The sequence below is a fragment of the Girardinichthys multiradiatus genome, chromosome 21, assembly GCF_021462225.1.
Source record: "Girardinichthys multiradiatus isolate DD_20200921_A chromosome 21, DD_fGirMul_XY1, whole genome shotgun sequence".
Taxonomy (NCBI): Eukaryota; Metazoa; Chordata; class Actinopteri; order Cyprinodontiformes; family Goodeidae; genus Girardinichthys; species Girardinichthys multiradiatus.
In genome coordinates, this window is record NC_061813.1 from 39,911,535 (window position 1) to 39,939,226 (window position 27,692).

The following is a 27,692-nucleotide window of genomic DNA, read 5'->3' on the forward strand; positions in this document are numbered from 1 at the left end:
CACCAGCATCGGGCAAATGTTCAGTATACCTAATTATATGTAATTACTGGTCCCGTCCCCAACATGTTATCATATTAGCTTAAACAGAATCTTATTTAATCAATGATTCAGTTTGTCCAGTAAAACTACTGGCTGTGTGAATGCAGGTACATTACGGGTTGAATGGCTTCATATTTTTCATAGTCAGGTTCAATCGTGTGAAAGTCAAGTCGATTTGGACTAGTTGCTGTGTCGTCATAGAAACGCAGCAGAAAAGGCTTTGCAGCCACACTGACAGACAGCTTAGTTAGAAGTCTGTTCTAAGGAATAAAAAGAAAACAGAACCAGAACCAGGTAGCCTCTGTGTTTGCTCTTACAATTTAACATCATATGCCTTTTCAAATGAGCAGAGATTGTATTTCTGTTGTATTTTAAAACAACTCTGCTTATTTTTCATGTGACGGTGGTTGAACAAGAAGATTCCTTTTTAGTAAAATATTTCAACCCTGTTAATACACCCCACCCTGCTCCTCTCAGGCTTCTCAGGTCCACTTTCGGGTTCTAGTTGGATGTTTTCCCTCCTAATTTTTAGGCCTGACTCTTTTTTTCCTCTATTTTCTGCTTTGCTCATATTTAAAACCCACTCTGCCCAATACGCTGTCAATGTTTAGTTGTAAATGAATTAATTTAAGTCGTTTAAGTTGAGATCAGAACTATAATACTGGGACTAGACAGAAACTTAGTAAAAAAGCAGCTGAAGACCAAAGTAAAACTTCACTCTGAGTCCATGAAAGGAGATAAAAAGTGTTTCAAGATATTTTAAAATATTCAGATTTATTTTATTTGTATTTCTGAAGCTATTTTGTCTTGTTGAGTTTTATGAATTTGTTCTTGACAGGAACGTTTCAGATGTCCTTATCTGGATAAAATCCATCCAACCTGATTCTGTGAAGGAAGCAGCTGAGCTCTGCTATCACTGCAGCAACAGGAGGAAACTTCTCTCCTCCACCAGTCCCAGCCACACCTCTGACTGAGGAGAAAAACCTTCTGATAACTGGGAGACCACAGAGCCGAGACACCGAGGACTTCAGTCCCAGAAGCCAAGGCCTAACAACATCTTTGACCCAAAGTATGAATATGGAGACTAAAGTGACTTCAGTGTTACCATGGTGACCAAACAACTCTGATTAAAACCAAATCTACAGTTTCTGATCTTCTTCAATCTTGAGTGATGCCGAGGCCTTTAACTGGATCAAACATGAACCTGATGTAGGAGACAGATTAAATGATGATTATAAATATCATAGACTAAAATCACCACATTGTGGGGTCTAATTCAAAAACTCAGCCTAAAGTTTAAAATGTCTCTGGATGATTGGATCTTTCATAGAAAACTGATTTTCTAGAGTTCTGAAGATTTTCTGTTAATTTCAATAAAACATGAAAACTGATAAAAAGTAGAATATTGTTAAAATGAGAAAAATCTCTTAATACTAAAAGCTCCACCAGAGCTCTCCTGAAGGAGCTGAACGTTTAGATGTTTGAATGGCTGAAATAGTCCAAAGTATGAAGGAAGTAGTTAAAGGCCCAAAAACATCCAGAACCAACTTGAATAATGAAGACATCTGGACTCACCGAGCCTTTCTGCAGTTCCTCACAGCTGGAATCAGTCTCAGTCGTCCATCCTCTGTTGTGTTGTACTTCTCCAGGTCCAACTCATCCAGAACCTCCTCTGACATCTGCAGCATGTAGGCCAGAGCTGAACACTGGATCTCTGAGAGCTTCTTCTCAGATCTGTTCTCTGATTTCAGGAACTGTTGGATCTCCTGATAAACTGAGAGGTCCTTCATCTCCATCAGACAGTGGAAGATGTTGATGCTTCTGTCTGGAGAGATAAAACCAATGTTCATCTCCTTCAGGTTGTTAATGATTTCCTGGGTGGTTTCTGGACTGTTCTCTGTCTGACCCACCAGACCTCCTAAGAGTCTCTGGTTGGACTCCTCAGAGAAGCCATGAAGGAAGCGGACAAACAGGTCCAGGTGACCATTTTCACTGCTGAGGGATTTCTCCATGACTTTCTTCAGGAAGCCCTCCAGAGATGAGTAATTATGGTCTTCTCCCAGGAACCTGTTCATAACGCCTGTGTTTCTGTTGGTGAAACAGTGGAACATGTAGACTGCAGCCAGGAACTCCTGGATGCTCAGATGAACGAAGGAGTAGACTGAGTAGTTGTCCATCCCTCTCTCCACTTTAAAGATCTCAGTGAACACTCCTAAATAGAGTGGAGCCTCTTGGATATCGATGCCACACTCCATCAGGTCTGATTCATAGAAGATCATGTTTCCTTTCAGCAGCTGCTCAAAAGCCAGTTTTCCCAGAGACACAACCATCTCACTAATGTCTGGATCTTCTGCAGTTCCTTTATCATGCTTTGTCCTCTTGTTTTTGATCTGAACCACCAGGAAGCGGATGTATATCTCAGTCAGGGTCTTTGGCAGCTCTCCTCCCTCTCTGATCTTTAACTCATCCTCCAGAACCGTAGCAGTGATCCAGCAGAAGACTGGGATGTGGCACATGATGTGGAGGCTTCGTGATGTCTTGATGTGGGAGATGATCTTGCTGGCCTTCTCCTCCTCATCACTGAATCTCTTTCTGAAGTACTCCTCCTTCTGTGGGTCAGTGAACCCTCTGACCTCTGTCACCATGTCGATGAACTCATCTGGGATCTGATTGGTTGCTGCAGGTTGTGTGGTTATCCAGAGGAGAGCAGAGGGAAGCAGTTCCCCCCTGATGAGGTTGATCAGCAGAACATCCACTGAGGTGGACTCTGTAACATCAGTCAGAGTCTCCGTGTTGTGGAAGTCCAGAGGAAGTCGACTCTCATCCAGACCATCAAGGATGAACAGAACCTGGAACTGTTCAAAGTTGCTGATTCCTTTGGTTTTAGTAAAGCGGTGATGAATCAGTTCCACCAAGCTGAACTTTTTCTCTTTCAGCACATTCAGCTCTCTGAAGGTGAATGGAAATATGAACTGGATGTTCTGGTTGGTTTTGTCTTCAGCCCAGTCCACAGTGAACTTCTGTGTTAAGACTGTTTTCCCAATGCCAGCCACGCCCTTTGTCATCACGGTTCTGATTGGGTTCTTTCTTCCAGGTGGGAGTTTGAAGACGTCTTCTTGTCCGATTGTTGTTTCTGGTCTTTTTGGTTTCCTGGATGATGTTTCAATCTGTCTGACCTCATGTTCATCATTGACCTCTCCAGTTCCTCCCTCCATGATGAAGAGCTCTGTGTAGATCTCATTCAGAAAGGTTTTCCTTCCAGCTTTAGGAATGCCTTCACGGACACCTTGAAACCTATTCTTCAGAGACACTTTAAGGTCACTTTGACACCGACCAATAAGATCTGAATAAAGAAGCAAAGACACAAGAGGAGAAACTTCAGCAAAACATGAAGAATAAGGACTATTTCTGATGTTCTCAGTGGGAGGTTTGGGTACAAAGTTTCATGGACACAATAAAATACAATATTCAAGTTTTCTAAACAAGGAGATACTTAAATCAACCACAGATCATCAGGAGGTACAAAATAAAAGATGAACTCCATGCAGAAAGACCCCCAGCCGGGAGTCAAACCCACTTTCTTGCTGCAAGGCAATAGTGCCAACTGTGCTACCATGCAGTGAATCATTGCCCTGTCTTTTTGTGTCATTCTTTTGTTTTGTGCCCCCATGAAAAAACACTGGCCCCACCCTGGCAAATTATGTCTGGAACCATCACTGCCGCACGGAAAACCAGGAAGAGCATTTATTCTAGGTTCAGGAAGCAGTTTGGAAACTATTTACCTCTGAGAACGTTTAGCAGATCTGTAACATCCAGCCCAAATAGCACATCAGACTGGCAGTAAGGATAAATATATAGAAATGACTGGTAAACAGTTGGACTCAACAGGAACGATCCATCTGCATTTCTTGTAATGCAAAATATAAAACTAAGGTAAGAACTAAAAAATATCTCAGGGATAAAATACAACTCCAATTCCAGTCAAGTTGGGATGTTGTGTAAAACGTATCTTAAAAATGAAGACAAGATGCTGAAACTGATAAACTTTATTGTTTTTTTGCAAATATTCACTCATTTAAAATTGGATGCTTGCAACACATTCAACAACACGAAAGGACTTAGTTTGTCCTAATGATGGAAGTGGTACAAGAGTTAGCATCAGAAATGGATCTGAATCAGCTGTAGACCTAACATCGATTTTAGAAAGTCTGGCAGGGATCAGTAACTGGAATGTTTTAGGAGACTCCACACCAGGAAGGGATCACTGTCCTGAACTAACCAAACTGGGTTTGGAGATAGGAAAATATGATAATGAATGTGTAGAAAGGGATTTTTAGCGCATGGCATGGCGCTGCAGCACGCGACCCATATACAGAGGCTGCATGTCTCCCCCTCTCTTCACCCCACTTCCTGTCTGCCTACTTACAAAATATCCAAAAACAAAGGTCTCTAGTGCCACAGCAAAACTCTTTAAAAGAAGAAAGTAGTATCATGATGGACAAAAGAATGAGATTCTGCCATAAAATTTCAAAATAAAGCTTTTAGATTGTTAAAAAGAAAGAATTTTACTGAACATAAAAGTTTGCAAAGCAAAAGTTTAGTGGTGAAATTTTGAAATTCAGTGGGTGGAGAAGAAAATTTCCAAAGAATTGGGGAATGATAAAAAAGATGAATGGAATTAAAGGAGAACAAGAATATCCAGCTCTTAAGGAATGGAGATGTTTCTGTTGTATCAGAGAAAGTAAATATGTTGGAACAGTATGTAGTTCAAGTTCACAGCTCTGGTAACATAAGTGGAGAAGGACAAATAGGAAGAGAATCCACAATCAATGAAAACATTAAATTTGTAGAAGAACATATAAATAGCAATGAATTATTGAATTATTAAAAAGATCAGACTTCTTACATCGTGTTAAACCAGCTGAGTAAATCTTCTAAAAAGATTTGATTGGAGTTTTATTACAAGGTCTGGAAAAAGGCAGTCATGGGGCCGGTTCTACAACCAGGGAACGAATAAACCAAGGAAGTTCTAAACCTGTAGCTTTAACTTCACATATATGTAAAGTGATGAGAGAATAATAAATGAACCATTGGCCTACTAGAGATCAAAAGATATTTATCAAAATTTAGTAGTTTTAAAAAAACTAGAAATGGTAAGGACACTATTTTATTTGGATCATAAAATTAAAAAGGCATAAGTTAATAAGGAGAGTGGGGTGGCTGTCTTTTTCACATAGAGCAAGCTTATGATATATTGTGGAAGGAAGGTTTTTAATAAAAAAAAAGAAGATGAGAATCATTGGGTCAACGTTTTGTTGGATAAATGATTTTTACTTGATCAATCAACAAGTAAGAATAGGATAAAGCTTTTTCAGGGAGTTTTTGCGTTGAGAATGGTGTCCCCTAGGGAAGTATAGTAAGCCCATTGTTTTTCTCAATTATGATTAATGATATATGTTCAAAAATCTGTATGAATATCTTAACAGACAGGTACATATTCAGAAAATAATTGATAAATGTCAAAGAGTTGTAAATGTCATGAGGTGCCTGGTTGAGAAGGATTAAGGAGCTGACAGAAAGCATTTAAATCTATATACAAAGGTTTAATAAGGTCATCTTTTGATTATGGCAGTATAGCATTAGGTTCAGCATCTGTTGCATTACTCAAAAAACTGGTTCTATAAGAACAACTCTAACCTCAGCGTTACAAATGGGAGCAAGCCTCTACAGTTTCCAGATTTTTTTTACATAAAAGTTTCATTTAAAGGGTCATAATGAAGATCATTGGTGTCAAGAGACTTTAAAACTGTGCTGGGAAAAGAAAATAAAGAAATCTCATTATTTTGGCTTGACAGGAGATAAGATTATAAATGACTGAATTATCTCAAACAGACATCAGTCCAACAGTTCTTTAATCACCATCTCATCCATCTCTGTTACCTGACAGTGAAACTAATCTTTTCTGATGGATAAACGAAAAAACAAAGAGAACATTTCTTGTCCATGACCAGTACAAGAATATTTAGATAATAAATACTATGGGTACGTTCAGGTTTCTACGGATGACTCAAAATACTCAAATAACAGAAATGGTGTTTCATTAATTGTTCCAGATTTCAGTTTTAAAACAGGTAAAATAATAAGTGATGGAGTCACAGTGTAGAGAGGAGAGATATTATGAATAGTCTTAGCCTTGGGATGGATGGAGGAAGTCTGTTTGTGAAGGAGTTTAGTTTGTTCTGATTGTAGTTCATCATCATATTCATACAGCAGACCAGACCTTTTATTAGAAATTCAACAATTACTGCACAGAATTCAAGTGCCGGGACAAATAGTTGCTTTTATATGAAACCCTCACATGTAGGAATAAAAGGAAATGGACTAGCAGATAAATATGCAAAACAAGTTACAAGAAGAAGTCAGATTGATATAGTGGTGCCATTCAGTAAAGAAATGAAATCAGTAATAAAACAAAAGGTCAAGGAAAGATGGCAGAAGCAGTGGGAAGAAGAAAGAACTGACAGGTGGCTTTATAACATTTAAATAAATGTTGGCATTATGAGGAAAACAGGATGAAATAACCATATCCAGATTACTGTGCTCCTCCAGGATTAATATAAATAAATGCTGGTCCACAGGAAATAAAATGTTGTTTGGGTGCACTGTAAACGCTATGGCTAAATAACAAAAGCTGACGGTTCTTGTGTCATTACGAGCTGAATAGAGTATTAAAGGTGAAGCAGGATGTAGTCATAATAAATGCACTCCACCGCTGGGGAATTGGGTTAGGTTTACAGGATCTCATATAGATACAACCATTTAAAAGCCTCAATTAGTCATGATCATAGCCCTTTGCCTCTTATGATAAATACAACCACCCTACTTTGAGTTTTCTGTTGTATCTCTCTTTCTGTCAGTGTGTCACTCTAAGAACTTCCAGACAAGGACTGATCTCATCTTACTTCATGATGAGCTCATCTAACTGCTTCCTCTCAGCTGTAGATAGGCTGCTGCTCCAACAAGGTCCTGTGTCTTTACTCTGAGTCGTCCTCACCTGTGATGGTGCCGACTATGGCATAGTCATCTGAGACCTTCCGAAGATGGCAGTCTAGGGATAGAGAAGTCTGCAGTGTAGAGGGTGAACAGGAATGGTGCCAGCAGATTTCCCTGTAGGGCCCCCTGCACTACAGATCTGCATGTTGGCATCTCATCCACCAGGGTAAACCCCAACACGAGACGGCTGAGCTGGAAGGCAACAAGAAAGCCCACCCCAGCTCGCCGCCTCTCCCCACGGGCCACTCCAGAGTAGAAGACAGTCCAACCTCTCTTGAGGACCTGGGTTCCAGAGCCCACGCTGTGCATGGAGGCGAGCCAGTCTCTTTCTAGTTGATATCTCTCGATCTCCCGCACAAGCTCAGGCTCCTTCCCCCCCAGTGTGACATTACACATCCCTAAAGCCAGTCTAAGCCTCCAGAGATCAGGTCGCCGAGGTCTCCACCTTTGCCCACTGCCCGATCATCTTTGCATTGGTCCCTCATGGTTCCCCTACAGGTGGTGGGCCCACTGGGGGAAGGCCTCGCTTCTCTCATTCGGGCTTGGCTTGGCCAGCCACCAGGCACTCTCTGACGAGTCCCGACCTGAGGCCTGGCTCCAGGGTGGGACACCGGCTCTGCCGTACTGGGCAACATGTCTCGATTTACTAGTCCTCATGAAGGCGTTTTGAACCGCTCTTTGTCTGACCTGTCACCTAGAGCCGGTTTGCCATGGAAGACCCTACTAGGGGCATGTAAGCCCCAGACCACATAGTATCTAGTCATTCGAGCACTCAAACCCCTCCATAACATTAAGGTTGTGGTTCAAAGCGGGGGTTCAAGGAGGAATGGCCTTCCCGAGCTGAATCCGAGTGGGGTTTCTTTATTGAACTTCGGTGCAAATCACGGATTGTCCATAATGAACACATGTTCAAGCTGAGGGTATTCATCAGTGCACTTAGCATCAAGACACCCTAGGCAGGAGGTCGATGATTGACTTTGTTGTCGTGTCTTCAGAACTTCAGGCGCATGTGTTGGACACGGGTGAAGAGACGGGCTGAGCGGTCCAACGATCGTCTGGTAGAAGGTCTGGTATAACGTCTGGTGGAGCCCTTGGCCAGGGAAGTATCCAACTCCCACCTCCGGGAGAGCTTTGACCAGATTCTTGGGGAAGTTGAAGATATATAGTCAGAGTGGACCATGAGTTTGGTGAGGCCATGGAGAAGGACTACCGGTTGGCCTCGAAGTGATTCTGGCAAACCGTCCGGTGCTTCAGGAGGGGGAAGCAGTACTTCACTAACATTGTTTACAGTGGGGAGCTGTTGACCTTGACTAGGGACATTATCGGGCGATAGAAGGAGTACTTCGAGGATCTCCTCAATCCTGCCTTCATGTCTTCCCTGGTGGAAGCAGAGCCTGGGGACTTGGTTCTGGACTCATTCAGGCTGAAGTCACCGAGGTGGTTGAAAAGCTCCACGGTGGCAGGCCTTCGGGGGTGGATGAGATCCGCCCTGAGTACCTCAAGTCTCTGGATGTTGTGGGGCTGTCATGTTTGACACCCCTCTTCAACATTGCGTGGCGGTCGGGGACAGTGCCTCTGGACTGGCAGACCAGGGTCACTGGAGAAGGGTGATCAGATGGTGTGTTCCAACTATAGGGGGATCACACTCCTCAGCCTCCCTGGAAAGGCCTATGCCAGGGTATTGGAAAGGAGAATCCGGTCATTAGTCGAATCTCTGCTTCAGAAGGAGCAGTGCGGTTTTCTTCCCGGCAGTGGAACACTGGACCAGCTGTACATCCTCTGATGGGTACTCGAGGGTTAATGGGAGTTTGCCCAACTGATCCACATGTGTTTTGTTAACCTGGAGAAGGCATTCAACTGTGTCCCTCGTGGTGCCCTGTGGGGGTGCTCCAGGAGTACGGAGTCGGGGGCCCTTTATTAGGGGCCATTGGATCTCTGTACAAGCAGAGCAGGATTTTGGTCCACATTGCCTGGACTAATTCGGACATGTTCCCAGAGCATGTTGGACTCCGGCAGGGCTGCCCTTTGTCACCGGTCCTGTTCATAACTTTTATGGACAGGATTTCTAGGTGCAGGAAAGGGCCAGAGAGGGGTCCGGTTTGGGGACCGGTGAATTTCGTCTTTTATTTTTGCAGATGACGTGGTCCTGCTGGCCCCTTCTGCCAGGACCTAAACCATGCACTGGAGCGGTTCACAGCTGAGTGTGAAGCGCTGAGATTTAAAGTCATTGTGTGGTTAAAGTTATATTCTGGACTTTGACCAATGGTGAGAGGACAGACACATGGTCTTCACTTTCAAAGTAAGTAAAGTTCGCTGACAAAAGGCCAAGACCCTTATATGTGCTTTAATAATACGTACATGTTTTGGTGTAGTGATGGTAAAATATTTCCTGAATGGCTACAGGGTGCAACCTCCTGTACTGCTGTTGTGCTCCTTCACTGCCATCTTCATCGCAGTCTACACTCCTGGCTCAGTCTGCGTCATCATCATCATTGCCATCTGAATTTCCTGCTCCATCAATGCCATCTACAATGCTGGCTCAGTCATTGTTGTCGTCATCTTCAGCATCATCATCACCGACATCTGATCCTTCTGATCAGCCATTTACATCTCCTGCTCCGTAATCATCTTCAGCACTACCATCTACATTCCTGACTCCGCCATCATCATAATCACTTAAGTCTGTGGCTCAGTCATCTTCATCATCACCATCTTCATTCCTGGCTCCATTGTCATCTTCATTGTTACCATCTACACTCCTGGCTCCTTTATGTACATCATCATTTACAATCCTGGGTCGGACTTCATCATCATCATTATCCACACTTCTGGCCCAGTCATCTTCAGCACTGACTCAACCTCCTGATCCAGAGGGGTTCAAGGACGAAACGCCTAATGCTCCTGTTCCAGGTCTCAAAGACGAGGGGTTCCAGGTGGACCCACCTCCATCTACAGCATAGCCTCTTTGAGGGTTCTACCAGCTTCCATGCTGCTCATCAGGGCTGCTTTGTGGGTTAGCCAGTCTCCAGAGCTCCACCGTGGTTTCGAGTCTCCAGAGCTCCTCCGTGGGTTCAAGTCTCCAGAGCTCCACCCTGAAAAGCTTCTCCCAGGGTCCTCCATGCATCCTGGCAAGCTTCTCTGTGGTTGAAATCCAGCACCCCGCTGGCCATCATGGTTACTCCATTGTCACGGCCACAGCCGGCCTCCTAGGTCCATGCAGAGCAGACTCCGTCGACCTCCAAGGCTCCTTCTCACCTGCCGTCGACCTCCACGCTAGGTTCTCCATGGGCATCTCCATGCACTGTCACCGCCTCCAATGTCCCTGCTCCTTCATCGCTGGCCTCCCGGCCTTCCTCCAGGACGTCCTCCTGGACCTCCTGTTTTGTGTTTTTTGGTTCTTGCACTCCTTCGGAGGCCCGCTCTGCCTGCCCGGTTCGAGTTGTTTTGTGTTTTCGGTTCATACTGTTTTCTGTCTCTCTCTAGTTATAAACTATGTCAGCCATCATTAGCTAAATAACATTTGTTGGTTCTAATTTAAATCTGAGGTTCTGTGTGAAGGACTGCAGAACTAGTAGGCCCAATAGGGCCCAAACCTAAACTATTTTGGAACATTTCGATTTAAACACAGAGAGAGAAGAAAAACTCAGAGGATAAAGAAATAAGAAGTTAATAGTCACGTTCTGTCACCCTAACCACTAAGTGCATCTAAACAGCCAATCAAAATCAAAGGATTTTCCGAAGTGTATTGGCTGATAGAGTCATGTGACATGAGCCCAGGCTCTGATAAGGTCTCAAAAACCGAAAAATCTACATTTTCTCAGTCACCATTTATTTCAGTACTTCTTCCTGACTTTGATCCTGACCTCACTTTGCTTGACAAAAGGAACAAAACAGAGAACATTTCAGATCCACATACAGTTTAGGAACATTTAAATACTTTGGGTTTAAGTTCATAAAGATGCACTAAAATGACTCAAACAACAGGAATAACATGGGTCCAGGTCCAGTCAATGTTTCTGTCTTTCTAGTTTGTTTCTATGTTTGCTAATTAGCTTCTATTGAAAGGTTAAGGTGAAATATTCTAGATTTATTTTTCTTTGGAGAGTTTCAGCTGAAGATGGGAAGTGGACAGCTGATCCTCCAGTCAACTATCACATATTTAGGGAGTTTTGAATGCAAAGCTCCACATTAGCTGTTCCTTCCATGTGTATCTGTGTGCTTTCCATTTTCCTGACTTTTATTGCTGTTACAGACTATTTCACAAACAGGATTATTCTATTTTACCTTCTATTTACTGTTCCAGAGTACCGTTGTGCTTCTGAAGAGGGACTCAGAGACTGGAGCTTCTGATTCAGCTGAGATCCTCTCAACAGGTGGAGCTGTGCTCAACGTTTCAGCTCCTGCTTGTTTTTAACAGACACTGGCTGCTCTGCCTCCTCTGTTGTTTTTCTGACCTTCAGATAAACATTTTCCTTTTTAAATTCTGGTCAGAGCTGGTGATCCAACCAGAAGCAGCTCAGAGCTCTGCAAGTACAGGATGATGCTCATCAGCAATGGATGCAACACCTCAGACAATAAGACTCCTTGCGTAGACAGTGAAGTTCTTCTACATAACATCAGCTGTCTATGCTGAGAGCGGTTTCTGATTCTTCCACCCTTTAAAATGTTTGTCAGGTCCATCAAATACACCTGATGTGCTGCAGCACGCAGCAATCTTTGTTAAGTCCAGCACAATGACTGATGGTTACGATCATTTGGCAATAATTGATCATGTTGTGTTAACTATGAGTGAGTTTTACAATAACAGTGTTGGTGTTAAGATGTGTTTTATCAGCTCTAATTAAGGGCCCCAGTGCTTCTACACAGTGTATTATGACCTAACCTCAGGGTTCATTTAAGTACACCTCGTACATTTGTTGAAATAGATCTAAAATTCAATAATCTATTTTTTTTTACAACCAAATATCGTCACACCCTTATTAAACACTTATTAAATAACATCTTTGACCATTGCTCCTGCTGTATGATAGTTTTATGGTGAGGTAGAGAGGTATTGCCCTCCATGGACCCTGGAAGTAGGTGACGTTGTGTGAGGAACTATTGGATCTTTGTTTATTGGTTTTATTAAATAATCTGGCCTGAGTTAATTTCTTCACTGTTCACTGTTAGAAATGCTCCAAAAGTAAAATCTAGCTATCATCAGAAAACCTTAACCCAGCCTTGATTAATAGCTAATAAATCATATGGTTTTATTGTCGGACTATTCTACTGTAGCATCTTTGATTTCATTTTTTAACTAATAAAGTAAACCTGAGTTTCCAGCACCATGGACAGCAGCACCACAGATGTCAGGTTCAAACTAGAAGCTGCTGATGTTCACTGTGGACAAGTCTCTCCACACAAACACACTTAGTATGTGGGACCATTTCAGCTCATTTTAAAATCCCATTTCCTAAGGAAAAGTGTTGTTTTCAAACCAAGAAGAAAACCAGTCCAGGCAATGTTCAGTCTTATTCAGTTACTCTTAGGTTTCTTGGATGTTATTTAGGAAGCAATAATTAAGACTTTGGTTACATTTGCTAATAAAAATAAGAATTTATTCGTTTTGGAGTTATTTTAGTATAGAATATCGTGTAAAACCTGATTTGCACCATGCACCATGGAGTTAAAACAGGGTATCTGGATGGAAGTCCACCTGGTGTAGGAATTTGTCTTAATGGGGAACCTCATTTGGGCACAATATGTTCAAATGAGCCATTTTAAATATGTTCTGTGGTCCGCTGTCTTCACTAAGAAGCAGGATGCAGAGATCCAGAATATCCTCAGATGATCTGGATGGTTTAACGATGAGCTTGAGCTCAGTTATTTCTCACGCTTCATTTAGACCAGGGGTCGGCAACCCCTGGCTCCGAAGCAACATGCGGCTCTTCGGCCACCTTTTTGTGGCTCCCTTGGCTTTGACAAAAGGAAAAAATAAATAAATGTAAATGATAATTTCTTTATTAATTTGATTTTTATTTATAAGTATATATTTTTATTTTTATTTTGATGCATAGTTATCTTGGAATTTGAGGTGATACATTTCTATAAACTGTCAATCAAAATATATTTCACATCCACATCTAAGCCCCTCTCCTTTGCCTGCACATGGCTTCTTGAGGTTGCAACCCCCACGGTAAGCCAACCATGAGTACATCCCAAGACAGAAAGGCCTCAGAAGAAAACTGAGTTTAATTCTGCATGGACAGATTCCTTTGTCCTCACTGCCAATGATGCCGGCTTACCTGTGTGCCTGATATGTGGAGAAATTAGCAAATAATAAAAAATTTCAAAACCAGCACTTAGCGTTTTCTGAAAAGTACACAACTGAAAATGAGCGAAAGAGAGCTATTTAGGAACTACTACTAAAAGTTGAGCAGGACAAACATACTTTCAAGAAGTGGATCAACTCTCCAACCTCAACAACAGCTGCTACGTTTGTGGCGGCCCATGAGGTCGTAAAGAGGGGGAAGCTGTTGACAGACGGAGAAGACATGAAGGAATCGTGTTTGGAATCACCCCAGCATTCCAGGGAAGATCAGCATAGAACTTCAGAAACAGAAGTCACATTTAACAGGTCTGAACACTAGCATTTAATTGGCTATTGTTTAATTAAACAGGAGGTTTAGACGTGTGGCTGAAGTCGTTTTTTTATTGCATGCTCAGGTGCTTCGCTTGATTGCTGCCAAAAAAGAAACCCAAGAGGATGAGAGCACACTGAAATGGACTGGTCAAAAACCTTTTCTAATTTAATGTTTACTTTATTAAAACAGCTATGCTGCAAATAAGTTTTTTATATTAAAGTGGGCCACATTTTTAGTTTTATTTTATACAAATACGAGGACTTAAAAAGGCCTGTGTAGTTCAGGTTTAATTTATTTTAAAGTAGGCCTACATACGCACACTGCACTGTTTGTTGAATTCTATTGTTGTAAATTAATAAAAAAAAAGGTAAAATAATAAAAACAAAATTTAAAAAATGTAGATTTCTGTTAGCTGTGTTATCTTTTGCGGCTCCATAATATTTTTCTTTGGTAGAAGCAAAAAGGCCCTTTTGGTAATAAAGGCTGCCGACCCCGGATTCACGCAGAAGGGATTCACAGTGCAGAACTCACGTCTCTTTCAATTGGTCGTTTTCTAACAGAAATTATTGGTTGGGAGGTATTGTTTTTATGGGTCCATCTCAGGTAGGAAACCTTGATGTACCATGGTAACAGAGACAGGAAACTGGGCAAAAGCTTGATAATGCTGAGCGCCCAGAGTCAAATCTGAAGTAACTTAATTAAGACAATCAGCCTGATTTAGCCCACAGACATCTGAGGTGAAACTGTTGTGAACTGGTTCTGAAGTTTCAAGAGTTGATAACAGTCTGATGGTTCCCTTCATCTGGAGCTAATCCAGTACAGTGACTGATGCAGGGGTAAGGCTGCACGATATCAGGAAGACATGTGACAATATTGTTAAATATTGCGTTAAATAAACCTCATATTGGTTCCTCTCAATATGCATATTACATACAGGGACATTGTGATGACAATAAATTTGTAATATATTGTGCAACCCTAGGCAGGTTTTGGGTGGTAAGTTATCTGATTATTCAATGAATGCAGGAATTAGTTAATACAATTAAGAATTCTGAATTTCTAGAATTGCACCGCTCAAGATGTCAGCAGGTTAGAATGGCTCTGTTACTTTTCATTCAAATTAATTCATTTTAAGAACTCAAATTCCTCTTGTGCTGGAATGAGTTGGTTTTTCGAACGATTGTCCTCTCTGGTATCAGATGCAGTGCAGCTGGAAGGATTTTTGCTGATACTTTTTTACTTTTGGACATTGTTATTATGCGTCAACATGGCAACGTTTTTTGGTTTGTTTTTTTTACAACCGGGGCCAACTAATTAATATCTCAAAAGCTAAAATAATACTTCAACTACAACCCCAAATCCCTGATGAGTTGAAGGGGAGGCACAGAGCAGAAGCAAAGAGAAGAGAGAGGAGGAAGTTCAAACCATCTCTTCTATCGATTATGATGGGCAATGTGAGATCGTTGGGAAACAAGTTGGATGAATTCCAAGCCCTACAAAGGACCCAGCCAGAGTATCAGGAATGCAGTATTACCGTAAATTCCGGATTATAAGCCACTACTTTTTTCCCACACTTTGAACACTGCGGCCTATACAACGGTGCGGCATCAACATGGAAAATCACCAACGGGGTTCGAAAGGCTGGACTGCTGTGTGATTAAGGGGACCGGTTGAGCTCAAGTGAGAGCATCAACAAAGAGGCTGAAGTGAGTGACGAGATCCTGAGGCTGTTCAATTCGGACACTGAAGAAGAGGACTTTGATGGTTTCAGTGAGCAGGAAGAAGATGAAGAAGGCGATCAATGACTTTTGACCTGGTAGGCTGCAGTGTATATCAGTTAGGAGATATTGGAATGTTGTTCGTGCTCTGTTCATTAAAAAGCATTAGCAACGTAAATGTGTGCGTTACTGATATCGTACGTATATTTAAAGGTAGTCGTGTTACAGGCATTGTTCGTTTCAACAGTTTGTCAGCTGCTCTACCAGAGAAAACAAAACGTTGGATTTGTTTTATGCAAATGTCAATGACTCATACATCTCTAAAGCAAGACCTCCTTGAGGCAAATCAGATCACATGACTGAGTTTGTGACAGACTGTGTAAACGTCTGTGTGGATAACACCATGCCCACCAGAATAGTGAGATGCTTCCCCAATAACAAACCCTGGATCACCAGTGACCTGAAGGACCTGCTTAACAAGAAAAATAGAACCTTCAGAGAGGGAGACAGAGAATTATTGAGGAGTTTACAAAAGCAACTTAAAGATAAGAGACAGCAAGGAGGTGTACAAGAAGAAGCTGAAGAGCAGCTCCAGCAAAACAATTTAAGAGATGTGTTGTCAGGGATGAAGAAGATCACAGGCTTCAAGCAGAAGGATGATCAGACCGATGGATGTCTGGACAGAGCCAATGAACTGAAGACATTCTTCAATAGGTTCAGTTCAGAAACAATCTCAGCATCCTCCTCTCCTGCTCACAGCCAAACAGACATTCCACCCTCCCTTGACTCACAGCTTTCCTGTCACAACTCAAATGTTTTATCTTCCACCTCAGCCATAGACCCTTCTGCTTCTACATGTTTGCCTTCAACCAAATCAGAAGATGCTGATGCTCCCTTTGCCTCCCTTTTCCACCTGTGTGTCTCATGAAGTCAGGTGAAGATGCAACTGGAGAGACTGAATCAGGATAAGGCTGCAGGTCCAGATCATGTCAGCCCTAGAGTCCTGAAGGGCTGCTGGAGCAGCTCTCTGGGATTCTGCAGCACCTCTTCAACCTTAGCCTGGCCCAGAACAAGGTTCCAGCGTTGTGGAAGACCTCCTGTCTTGTTCCGGTACCAAAGAAAACTCACCCATCAGTTCTCAATGACTATAGACCTGTTGCACTGACATTTCACATCATGAAGGTCCTAGAGAGACTCCTGTTGGCCCACCTGAGTAAGCAAACAGTAAACCATCAGGACCCCCTTCAGTTTGCTTATTGCTGTGGAGTTGGAGTTGAAGATGCCATCATACCCCTGCTTCAACAAACCCAATGTCATCTGGACAAAGCCAGTAGCACTGTGAGGATCATGTTCTTTGATTTCTCCAGAATATTTAATACAATCCAACCTGATTTGCTTTGTCAGAAACTCCAGAAGACTCAGGTGGAGGCCTCAACAATCTCCTGGATTAAAGACTACCTGACAAACAGACCACAGTTTGTGAGACTGAAGGGTTATGAGTCTAACCAGGTAGTCAGCAGTACAGGAGCACCACAGGGGACTGTACTCTCACCATTCCTTTTCACTCTGTACACCTCAGACCTCCAGTACAAGACAGACTCCTGTCATCTGCAGAAATACTCGGATGATTCTGCAGTCGTGGGGTGGATCAGAGATGGACAAGAAGCTGAGTACAGGAAGGTGGTGGACCACTTTGTGGCATGGTGTGGAAACAATCATCTCATTTTGAACGTGACTAAAACAAAGGAGATGATTGTAGATTTTAAGAGAAACAGGAATAAGTCAAAAACTATTTCTATCATGGGAGAAGAAGTGGAGGTGGTGGAGGAGTATAAATACCTCGGTGTTCACCTGGACAACAGACTAGAGTGGAGATGCAACTGTGAAGCCGTCTACAAGAAGGGACAGAGCAGACTGTACTTCTTGAGGACGTTTAGGTCCTTCAGTGTTTGCAGAAAGATGCTGCATATCTTCTAAAGGTCTGTTGTGGAAAGTGAGATCTCTTCTGCCATCATCTGCTGGGGAAGCAGCATCAGAACCAGGGACTTAAAAAAGCTCATCAAGCTGATAAAGAAGGCTGGTTCCGTTCTGGGGACTCCTCTGGAACCTCTGGAGATCATTGTGTAAAGAAGGATTCTTCATAAAATGAAGAACATCATGGAGAACCCTGAGCATCCTCTTCATCAGACTGTCCTAAAACAACAGAGTGTCTTCAGTCAGAGGCTTCTTCAGATCTGCTGTAAGACGGAGCGCTACAGGAGATCCTTCCTGCCCACATCCATCAGCATCTACAACGGCTCTTTGAAGAAACCCTCATAATGAACTACAACAACATTTAATTTTCCTTTGGGATGAGTAAAGTATTTTTGAATTGAATGGAAGTATTGGACCACTGCAGGCTTGTTCTTCACATCATTTCCTCATGACTTTGTTCTAGTTCTGAGTTCTGTTTCCATCTGAGTCCAGGTTTTATATTCAGGGTTTACAGAGACTCAGTCTGGTTCCACCAGAGGTTCCCTGAACAGGATGCAGACATGAAAACCATGATTACAGACTGAGGCTCTGGTTCAACTCATGGAAGCAACACAAGCTGTGATTGGTCAATTTGTACCTTTCTGGTGGTTCAGACAGAGTTAAATAATTCATGAAGACTTTATAAATTTATAAAGACAACCAAATAAAATGTGTTCACTCTAATCTAATAAAACCCAGTTTCAGTTAGAAAGACATGATTTGAAATATTTATGCTTCTGATTATTTACCAACATCCTGCTGATCTTCTTTTGGACTCTGCTCCATCTTTTCTCTGAAAAACATCAAAACGTATTCATCAGGCTTTATTTGAAAAATACATTTTCTTTCATTCTTATGAAGCTAAAAATACTGGAGTGAAAATATCCAAACTATCTGAATCAGAGATTGAAACTTTAAATCACATTATATTCATCGACACACACACACACACACACACCATAAACCCCTATCAGACTACCACCCCCCACTAGAAAAACACAACTGATGCCAATAACGGGCACTGAAACATGTAACAGCACAGCATGTTCCTGTTCAGGATGGATACCGATTGTCAAATAGTCTCTCCAGTATTGATTTCCTCCAGATTGACATGAAAATATCTTCATCTTTACGTCCTCTTTGTTGCCATCTGACTGTAATGTGCTGCTGCGACCACAAGGTGGCAGCAACAGCTGAAGAATGCTCCTACAGAGGTTTTTGGACTCCTGCTCATGTGTTTGCTTTAGTTTTCAGACCAGAGTGAAACTTGTCCAGTTCCAGCAGCTTCTGAAGCTGTGTTCTCAGCCTCTGCTGGTCCTCTGAGTCATGATGACCAGCAGCAGATATGAAGGCTCAGAGAGATGTGAGGAACGGACCTGCATTGAGCTCAAACAGAAATGAAGTCCTTGCTGTTTTACTGAAGCTACTGTCTGGGACCAAACTGAAGAACTGCTGTTACAGCTTTTATGGATTTTGATTTGCTTGTGACCCTGTCCTGTACGACAGGGTTTAGGAGTCGAGCTGCGGTGGAGGGGACGTGCGGGTCCAGATTCGGCTTTGTTCAGCTCAAGCCTTTCATCTGTGGATCTCTGGATGTAAGGCTGGAATAAAATGGTCCTAAACCCTTTCTAAGATTGTCCTTTGGTAAAAACCTCTGGTAAATTATCAGTCAGTCAGTCATTTTCTACCGCTTATTCCGTAGTGGGTCACGGGGGAGCTGGTGCCTATCTCCAGCAGTCTATGGGCGAGAGGCAGGGTACACCCTGGACAGGTCGCCAGTCCATCGCAGGGCCAAAATGCACTTTATTTTCTACTTGTGAAAATGGGATTTTAGAGAGCTTTGTCAGTGATTATGATTGTTGTTATTTGTCAAACCTTGGTGTTATAATGAATCATGTCAGCTCATGTTTTTTAACAATATGAGGGGGAGGGGGGACTAACACACGATTTTATATTAATGTTCCCATCCCTGGTTCCCAGGTAGCAAATATTATTGATTCAACATTGAGTTTGGATCTAAAAGTCAATTTTAAGTTCAGGGCAGAAATTATTATCAATCACCTGTTAAGTATTAAAAATAAGTCTTAAAATCAATCTTTATATTTTTCATAGTGTGTCCTGTCCCAGCGTTTAAAGCGTACCATATGGAGCAGATGGTTGCCTACTTGTGCCAGGGCAGTTTTGCTCTACAAAAAAGATATCTAAAGACAGTATCCTACTTGCATGATGAGCTTAATTCTTGATTAAATCCAGCATCAGAGTAGAAAGGCCACATTGATATTATAGTGACCTGTGTTTGTATGACCTTCGACTATTTTGTTTAATGGTGTGTTGGTGTGAGGACATCTATTAGAACGTAGAAAATAAATCTTATTTGAAGGTGAAAAATCAGCATGAAGACATCTGTTGGGATTGTTGAGGTAAAATAATTCCACCAGATATAATAATACAGCCTCAACACCCCAGTCCGGATGTCGTGAGAAAGAACAGATGAAGAGCAGGAAATTAAGATTAACACAAGTTTAATTTGGTAAATGATAAGTCCAATAATTCCCAATGCATATTGAATACAAAAAGAATGATACAAAGAAAGAAAATTACCTAAGGGCCCTTAGGGAGAGCTTGGGTGTCAGCAAAGGAAGGCTGTCTTAACCGAGTGGTCTGCCTTACCATAAATGTTAAAACGTCTTATACCTTTTACATCAAAGCTTACTGGCTGAACCTCCCCTCCAAGAATTATTACGAAGTCTGTATCGGTGCTGTAAATTAGCCAACCCCATGTGAGTACTTTATTATCTATACCATGCCCAACAGCCAGCATTTACTACTTACAGCTGCAGGGAACATCCTAACCTGCGGTTCACCCTAGCTCCAGCCTGAAGCCTGCTGGTGACCTCTGACTTCTCCCACTCAGGCTCACAATACATGTTATTTTAGTTTTATGGTTACAAATGCGAACTGAACTAATAGTATGAAAGTAAATGATTTTAATTCTCAACAGGATCTAAATGTGTTGAAAGTGAAGATGTAATATTTAACTGTTCTGAGGCCATTAGATACTGTGACTCCAAAGGGCGCTGTTGCTTCTTCACACCTTGACTAGCTTTCAATGACAATCTTGTAGCCTGGACTGAAACAAATATCATTGCATGTTTTGGTAGCTGCTGACAGAAAATCTGAAAACTATGCGTTGTTTTCCTTCCACAATACTTTGTGATGATGATATGATGCTGTGTGTAAAAGTATCGACTTTAAGCCCAGTGTCTGAGCCCTGCATCGTTGAATAAACCTAATAGATCAGAACAATAAATTATTTATAGTAAACAGGAATAATTTCATCTTGAATAATTCTACCCCTCGCCTACCAGGCACTCCGATATCTTAGCTGGGCCACAAATGGTGAGCATCTACTGGTACTAGTTGGACTCAACAACTGTAAAACTGGAGTTTTAAAATATTCATGGGTGCAAACTCAGTTTTCTGTTAGGGTTCCAGACAAAAAAAACAAAGAAAACTCAGAGTTCCTGATTGAAATCAGATGATGTAAAGCTGCAGGGGAACCAGACTAAGTTCTGCTTCTGGTTCCGTCCAAACAGTTCAAAGAAAGAAAACCCACTCAGGACTCTGAGAAGGAAACAAGACGAATGAGGAGTTGAAACTCACCCTGATCCAGATGTTCAGTTCTCCTTCTGTTCACACTGAATGGATTTTGAATGAACTGGATTTGTTGCTCCTGACCTTATCATACCTTATTCACCTGAGGCTCCGCCCCTTCTCACAGTAGAGGTGAGTCTACCTGAGAGGAAACAGTCAATATTGTCTCTCCTAACTAAAGCATTTACAGAAAACTGAGCTGTGAACAATAACTTCATATTTCTCCATGTTTTGTGTTCGTTACATTGTTTTCTTTCAATATTTTAATTAATTAATGGATACTTTTTTTTTATTTTTATCAGATTCTTAATGTCAGCTTTATTTAAACTGTTTTAGGTACATCTGTTCAAATGCTTGTTAACACAAATAGCTGCTCAGCCAATCAGATGGCAGCACTTCAGGCTTGTTGGAGCTGCAAAAGATCTTCCTTCAGAAGAAACTCTGGGACCACTGAGACCATTGTTCTAAATGCAAAATGTCTCTCAGTTTCAGACCCGAAACACAAATATGGAGTCAAAGCAGGCAGCTAGAAAAACTATTCAATCAGAAGAAGAACCAAAGAAGGTTCTAAAGAACTAAAAGCAGCATGAAAGAAGGTTCTGCAGCTCACTGACTTTGGGCCTGAGCTTGCATCTTTAATCCTCAAATCTGAAGCTTTGGATCAGACCACTGACTACTTCTTTATTATTATTACTGGTCTGCTCTGTCCTGTTCCTGCTCACAGATCTTCATCTTTCGATTTCAGAGAATCTGAGAGGAACCAGGAATACAAACTGTCATGTTGCAGCTAAAGAATCAAGACAAACGGGTTGGTCCAAGATTCCCAATAAGAGAACAAACTTCCTGCTTCTCCGTTTGACGGTAAAAGTCCATCTGTCAGACAACAAAAACATTGTCAGTTTCCTTTGAAGATATAAAGAATGGTAGCTGAAGCAGAACCAGAGTTCTGCTTCTGGTTGCGTACACAGAAAGAAAACCTAATCAGAGACTCTGAGAGGAAACATGACAAATGTAAAGTTAACACCCTGATCCAGATTCTCCACCTTGCTTTGCTCTGAATAGAATCTGGACCTGACCTAAGCTGTTTCTCCTATCATACTGACACCATCAAAATCTGTTCATCTTTGCATTTGCAAAAAACTGAGCTCTAAATCACCAAGTTCACCATCGCCCTGAAATGTTCTTTATGTTTGAAACATGTTTTAGGATTTTTTTCTATTAATATTTTATTAGATTTATGGAGATTTTCAAGTTGTTTTACAACACTTTATAATACAATCAATGTGGCACAACAACATACAATTACTAGAAACATTTCCTGAAGACGTTTTGATGGGGCTTGCCACTTGGTGAGTTCTTCTTGGACCAGAGCAAAAGGTTCCGTGATTGGGTTAGGCTTAGCTTGCATCAGGTTTGAGGGAAAAACGTTGAAGAACTTAAAAGAACAGTGATGTTGTGTGTGTGTCTTTGTCAGTTCCATGAAAATCACCAAATAGGTATTGTTATGCGTCATGCAGGCTTTTCATGAAGGTCTTTCTGTCTGTTTTACCATCTTGTGTGGGTCAAAGGTCATCTGTATATTGATGTCTGTATTAATCTGATTAGCTGATTACAAATACAAGACAGATCTTAGCGCAATGTCAAGCACCACCAGTGTTCCAGACAACTGCTGTTCATCTGGGGACATCTGAACTGATACTTACCTTGTGAGGGAAGATGATTTTGTTTGGCTAAAGGAATCTTATTGCTTTAAGATTCCTTTAGATGTTACTGTAAAAATTACACTAACATCATTTTATATTCCATTATAGGCTTTGAATGAAAATAGTAACTACAGTTAAGGCTTTTATTTCAAAAATATAAGTGAGCTTTATTTTGAATGTAAACCCATTTCCATTGGTGATTAAGTTCCAGCAGTACTGTATGTCCTAATTCTGCAATAAATTGCTTAGTGAAATATGAAGACTTTTATTTTGTGGAGTATGTCAAAGTTCTATTTTGAAAGTCCAGTACAGTTGTCTTTTAAGGACTGGTTTAAGTACATTAGTAATATGAAACCTATTTGCTATTCTAAAATCACTGGGTGTTTTATTGTCAGCTGAAAATTTTAATAGTAACTATGCTTTGAGCGGCTCAAGAAACCTTTGCGGTTCTTCAACTGTGCACAGACCGCTGGTTTTGAGAAGGGGTGGACTGGCCCTCTGTGTGTTCTGGAGAATAACTGCATGGCGGGTCCTCCAGAACCACAGAGTCATCTCCACCAGTTCTTTGTTTCTTTTTTATAATAATCTATTTTTTCACACTCCAGTCCAACAGTGCATGTTTAAGTTCGATGGCAGACGACAGCCACCGTTGCTCACCAGCTTACTGAAAAGAAGAAGAAGTACTTTAGTAGCAGCAAAGACAGATGAGTATGTTTGTTAGTAGTAGGGCAACACTTATATGGAAGAAATATGGATAACATTGGTAGAAAAAATGCAAAGAAAAGGGTGGGGCTAAGATGGCGAGGGAAAAGAAATGCGACATTTAGAGAGTTAAGCCGCAAAATTTTACAAACTAACTGAAATGTTCAGCAGCACTACAGCACAAGCTCAATATATATAACTTATTCTTGTACTTTTTACAGTTTTGGCAACCCTATGGTTTTCTGATTAAATGAACTTTGAAGACTTATACAAAATACAAAATACAAAAGCTGCACTTGTAATGGTGCATTTTCATTATCATTTGTTCAGTAAGTTAATTAAATTAATCAAGATTATTAAGTAATACAGTAATTTTAAGATTGCATGGAACAGGTGTTATAATATGCTGTTATAATCAATTACATACATAAAAAACCATGTTTTTTTTTAATCCATGCCATCATTTGTTTATTCAGGTTGAGCTCAGACCGAGGGGACAGGATGACACCCACGCTAGCTCAACTTTAAATGACTTTAAGCCCACTAGTCAGACAGTCACAGCCTAGGGAACACCCTCAGAAGAAGACAAAATACCGAACCATTCTTGAGGACCATGTGCATCCAATGGTTCAAACATTGTATCCTGAAGGTGGTGCCGTGTATCAGGATGACAATGCACCAATACACACAGCAAGACTGGTGAAAGATTGGTTTGATGAACATGAAAGTGAAGTTGAACATCTCCTATGGCCTGCACAGTCACCAGATCTAAATATTATTGAGCCACTTTGGGGTGTTTTGGAGGAGCGAGTCAGGAAACGTTTTCCTCCACCAGTATCACGTAGTGACCTGGCCACTATCCTGCAAGAAGAATGGTTTAAAATCCCTCTGACCACTGTGCAGGACTTGTATATGTCATTCCCAAGATGAATTGATGCTGTATTGGCCGCAAAAGGAGGCCCTACACCATACTAATAAATTATTGTGGTCTAAAACCAGGTGTTTCAGTTTTCATTGTCCAACCCCGGTATATGCTCCGGGCGCGGTGCTGATGGTGTAGGGGTTAAACGCGCGACCATATGCAGAGGGTGCAGTCCTCGAAGCGGCATTTGCCGAATGTCTCCCCTTCTCTCTACCCCTCTTTCCTGTCTGCCTACTGTCAAAATAAATAAATAAAGGCCACTAGTGCCAAAAAAATATCTTAAAAAAAAAAAGGAAAATATGCTCCTAATACAACATCTAGTCCACATCAGTGCTACTAATGTAATATGGATGGTATAGTGTTACGAGTCATGATCAAAGTATTGTGACACCCGTGCCAGGCGTTGATGACTTTCTGCTTACCGATTATTGTGGGGCGGCAGAGTCACAGTCCAGGGCTGTTTTGTAGTTCCAGTCTGTCCCCCAGTTGTCAGAGCTCCTCAACTCAGTTCACTTACTCTGTTTCACTATTTCCACAAGTGGACACTAGGTGGCATCGTTTGGCTCATCCAATGTGTCATTTGATGTGACCTCATGCATATATGTTAATGTTGTTTCTTTCCTTTGATTTAGGGCTTGGCGATATGGAAATCCTTTCACAATAATATTTTTCATATCAGTCGATATTGATATATATCATGATATAAAACAAATCACTATTTTTGTCAATCGTTAACATTCCCTGGTACTATGTAGTGAGATTGAAGTTATCAGAAGTTTGATTTTGATTTAAAAATGTATTTTCAAAAGTTAAACACGTCTGCTAAACATAACATGTTTAGCAGACAGCGCTCTGTAGCGCCACCTGAAGGTAAAGGTTTAAAAAGTTTGAAAGGGGTATATTTTAAACTACAATCTTCTTTTGCAATACAATAAACTCCTGCATTTTTGATTTCTCGGTCGCTCCATTTTTTTTTATCATAAGGCAAGAGAAAGCCGACTCTATGGTCGATTGTTGAAGCTGGACAGGCATTGTTTTTGGAGAGGGGAGAGGAGAGGTGGTGGGGGCTTAGCAGTCGCTCTCGTCTGGGATTGTAAAGTTTTACACTCTGCGTGCTCCAGTGTGTGGCACTGGTTAAGGTGGTAAAACAAACTGTTGGTATTCCCCGACTTTGTTGAAGCATGCGCTCGACGTAATTTGCAGTGCACGCTACTTTGTTTTTTTGTCCAACTTTAAATAGCCAAAACACCTCCACATGACTGAACTGCTCGGACTCTACTGGTCAACGATGTCGTTCACTGGGTCTTCCGTCTTCTTTCGGGGCACTCATTTTGTTCTCTTTTTTCAGTGATATTCTACCTGTTGCCTGAAGTAAGAGGCTACAGCTGCACAAACATTACCCGTTAGCGCATCTGGTTGCTAATGTGCTGTCTGCGTCATCGTAACTTTGCGTGGTTCTATTCCAGCCACATGAGGTACAGCACAGAGCAACTCTTATAATCACTGGTTATTCATCTTATCTGTATATTCAAGGTCTACATCGAACCTTTTCATATGTCAATCAAGGAAAAATTATATCGCAATATATATTGCTAACATTTTATCACCTGGCAATACTTTGATCATGTAATTTCACAATCTTTACTTAACACACATGTTTGCAACTGTTTTAAAGAGATGGAAAAGGACTTTCTGCGGCCAGGAACCAAATCATTTGGGTCAAAGGTAAAAATTCTGACACTAACCCTAAAGAGGCAAAGCTGCAGTCATTCTAAAGAGGCTCTTTATTAATTTTTACTACATGCTCTAAGCCAAGCATTTAACCAACCAAAAAAACTCTTCAACATTCTCTAATTATTCAGAAATGACCATACTTGTCAATATCAATTTATTTATAAAGCACATAACAACGTTGACCTAAGTGCTTTACAATTCAATCAAGTGAACAACAAGAACACAAAATATTAATAAACCATTAAGGTTAAAATGAAAAACAGAAATTCATCATGATCTATCAGCTTTAAAAGAATCTCAAACTCTGCTAGAATCAAACACTAAGGAATAAAGATGCATCTTGAGCAAAGATTTAAAAGTCTTGATAGTCTCAGCAGTTCGTACATGAAAATGTAAACTGTTCCAAAGGTTTGAGGCAGAAACTGCAAAGGCCTGATCACCTCCTATAGTTTGGATCTAGGAACATCTCAGAGAAACTGGTTGGTTGACCGAAGTCTCTTACTTGAGCCTGGATGTTAAGGAGATCACTTAGGTATGATGGGACCAGACCTTTTAAAACTTTAAAAGCAAGCAATAAAATCAATCCTAAATGAACAGGAAGCCGATGGGGAGAAGCTAGAACCAGAGATATGTCTCCATGTTTTTTAGTACCTGGTAAAAGACCAGCTGCTGCATCCTGGACAGTTTGTAAGTGGTACAGAGATGATTAATCTAAATCAACATACAAAACGTTACAATAATCCTAACGAGAGGTAATTTTCAAAGTCTTTGGTTGGGAGATATGCTTTTACCTTGAAAATTAGTCTTAGTTGGAAAATACTATCAAAAATAACACTCAGAGTCCTGACAGCAGAGCAGCTGGATGAGGCCAAGATTGTCAAGAGAAATACATTTACCAAAGCTGATGACTTCAGTCTTACTTTCATTTAGATTTAAGAAATTCAGTTTCAACCAACTGTTAATGTCGTTCAGACAGCTGAAGCGTGGTTGGAGTGGATTGACCATGTCTGGCTTAATGGGCAGATGAACCCCTAAATATCATCAGCAAAACAGTGGAAGGAAATGTTATACTATCTAAACATGGACTCTAAAGACAGCATATAAAGGTTAAAAAGCAGAGGACCAAGAATCTAGAGCCTTAAGGGGCCCCACAAGTCAGAGGAGCTTCAAGTCAGAGGAGCTTCGTTCAAAATGAAAAGAAAAACTCCTATTTGTCAGGTAGGATTTGAACCAAGATAAACCTGTGTCTTTGATACCAACCACCTGCTCACATCGTGACAGTAAATATTATGGTATCAAAGGCAGCAGAAAGGTTTAAAAGCACTAAAACAACAGAGCTTCCTGAATCAACCGTTCAAAGAAGATCTTTAAAAATTCTTAAAAGGACTGTCCCTGTGCTATGGTGGGATTTAAACACTGCAATTTTTCACCAATGTTATTGGCTGTTAGAAATCTCTGAAGCTGATCAAAAACAACTTTCTCTAATATTTTTGACAGAAAAGGCAATTTGGAAATTGGTCTAAAGTTTTCA

At 41.2% G+C, this 27,692-nt stretch overlaps 2 protein-coding genes across 6 annotated transcripts in view; both read right to left on the reverse strand.

Moving 5' to 3' along the window:
- The window catches only part of LOC124857900 (NLR family CARD domain-containing protein 3-like), a 213,069-nt gene that overhangs the window by 48,937 nt on the left and 136,440 nt on the right, over nt 1–27,692 (reverse strand). The window lies entirely within an intron of this gene.
- LOC124858135 (NACHT, LRR and PYD domains-containing protein 12-like) overlaps nt 1–27,692 on the reverse strand; it is a 106,589-nt gene that overhangs the window by 30,155 nt on the left and 48,742 nt on the right. For all 5 annotated transcript variants that reach the window (XM_047349977.1, XM_047349980.1, XM_047349978.1 and 2 more), the window contains exons 3-4: nt 18,196–18,239; nt 1,615–3,382 (exon numbers count right to left, since the gene is read on the reverse strand). In XM_047349977.1, coding sequence (XP_047205933.1) covers nt 1,615–3,382; nt 18,196–18,239 — 1,812 coding nt within the window. The remainder of the gene's footprint in view (nt 1–1,614; nt 3,383–18,195; nt 18,240–27,692) is intronic.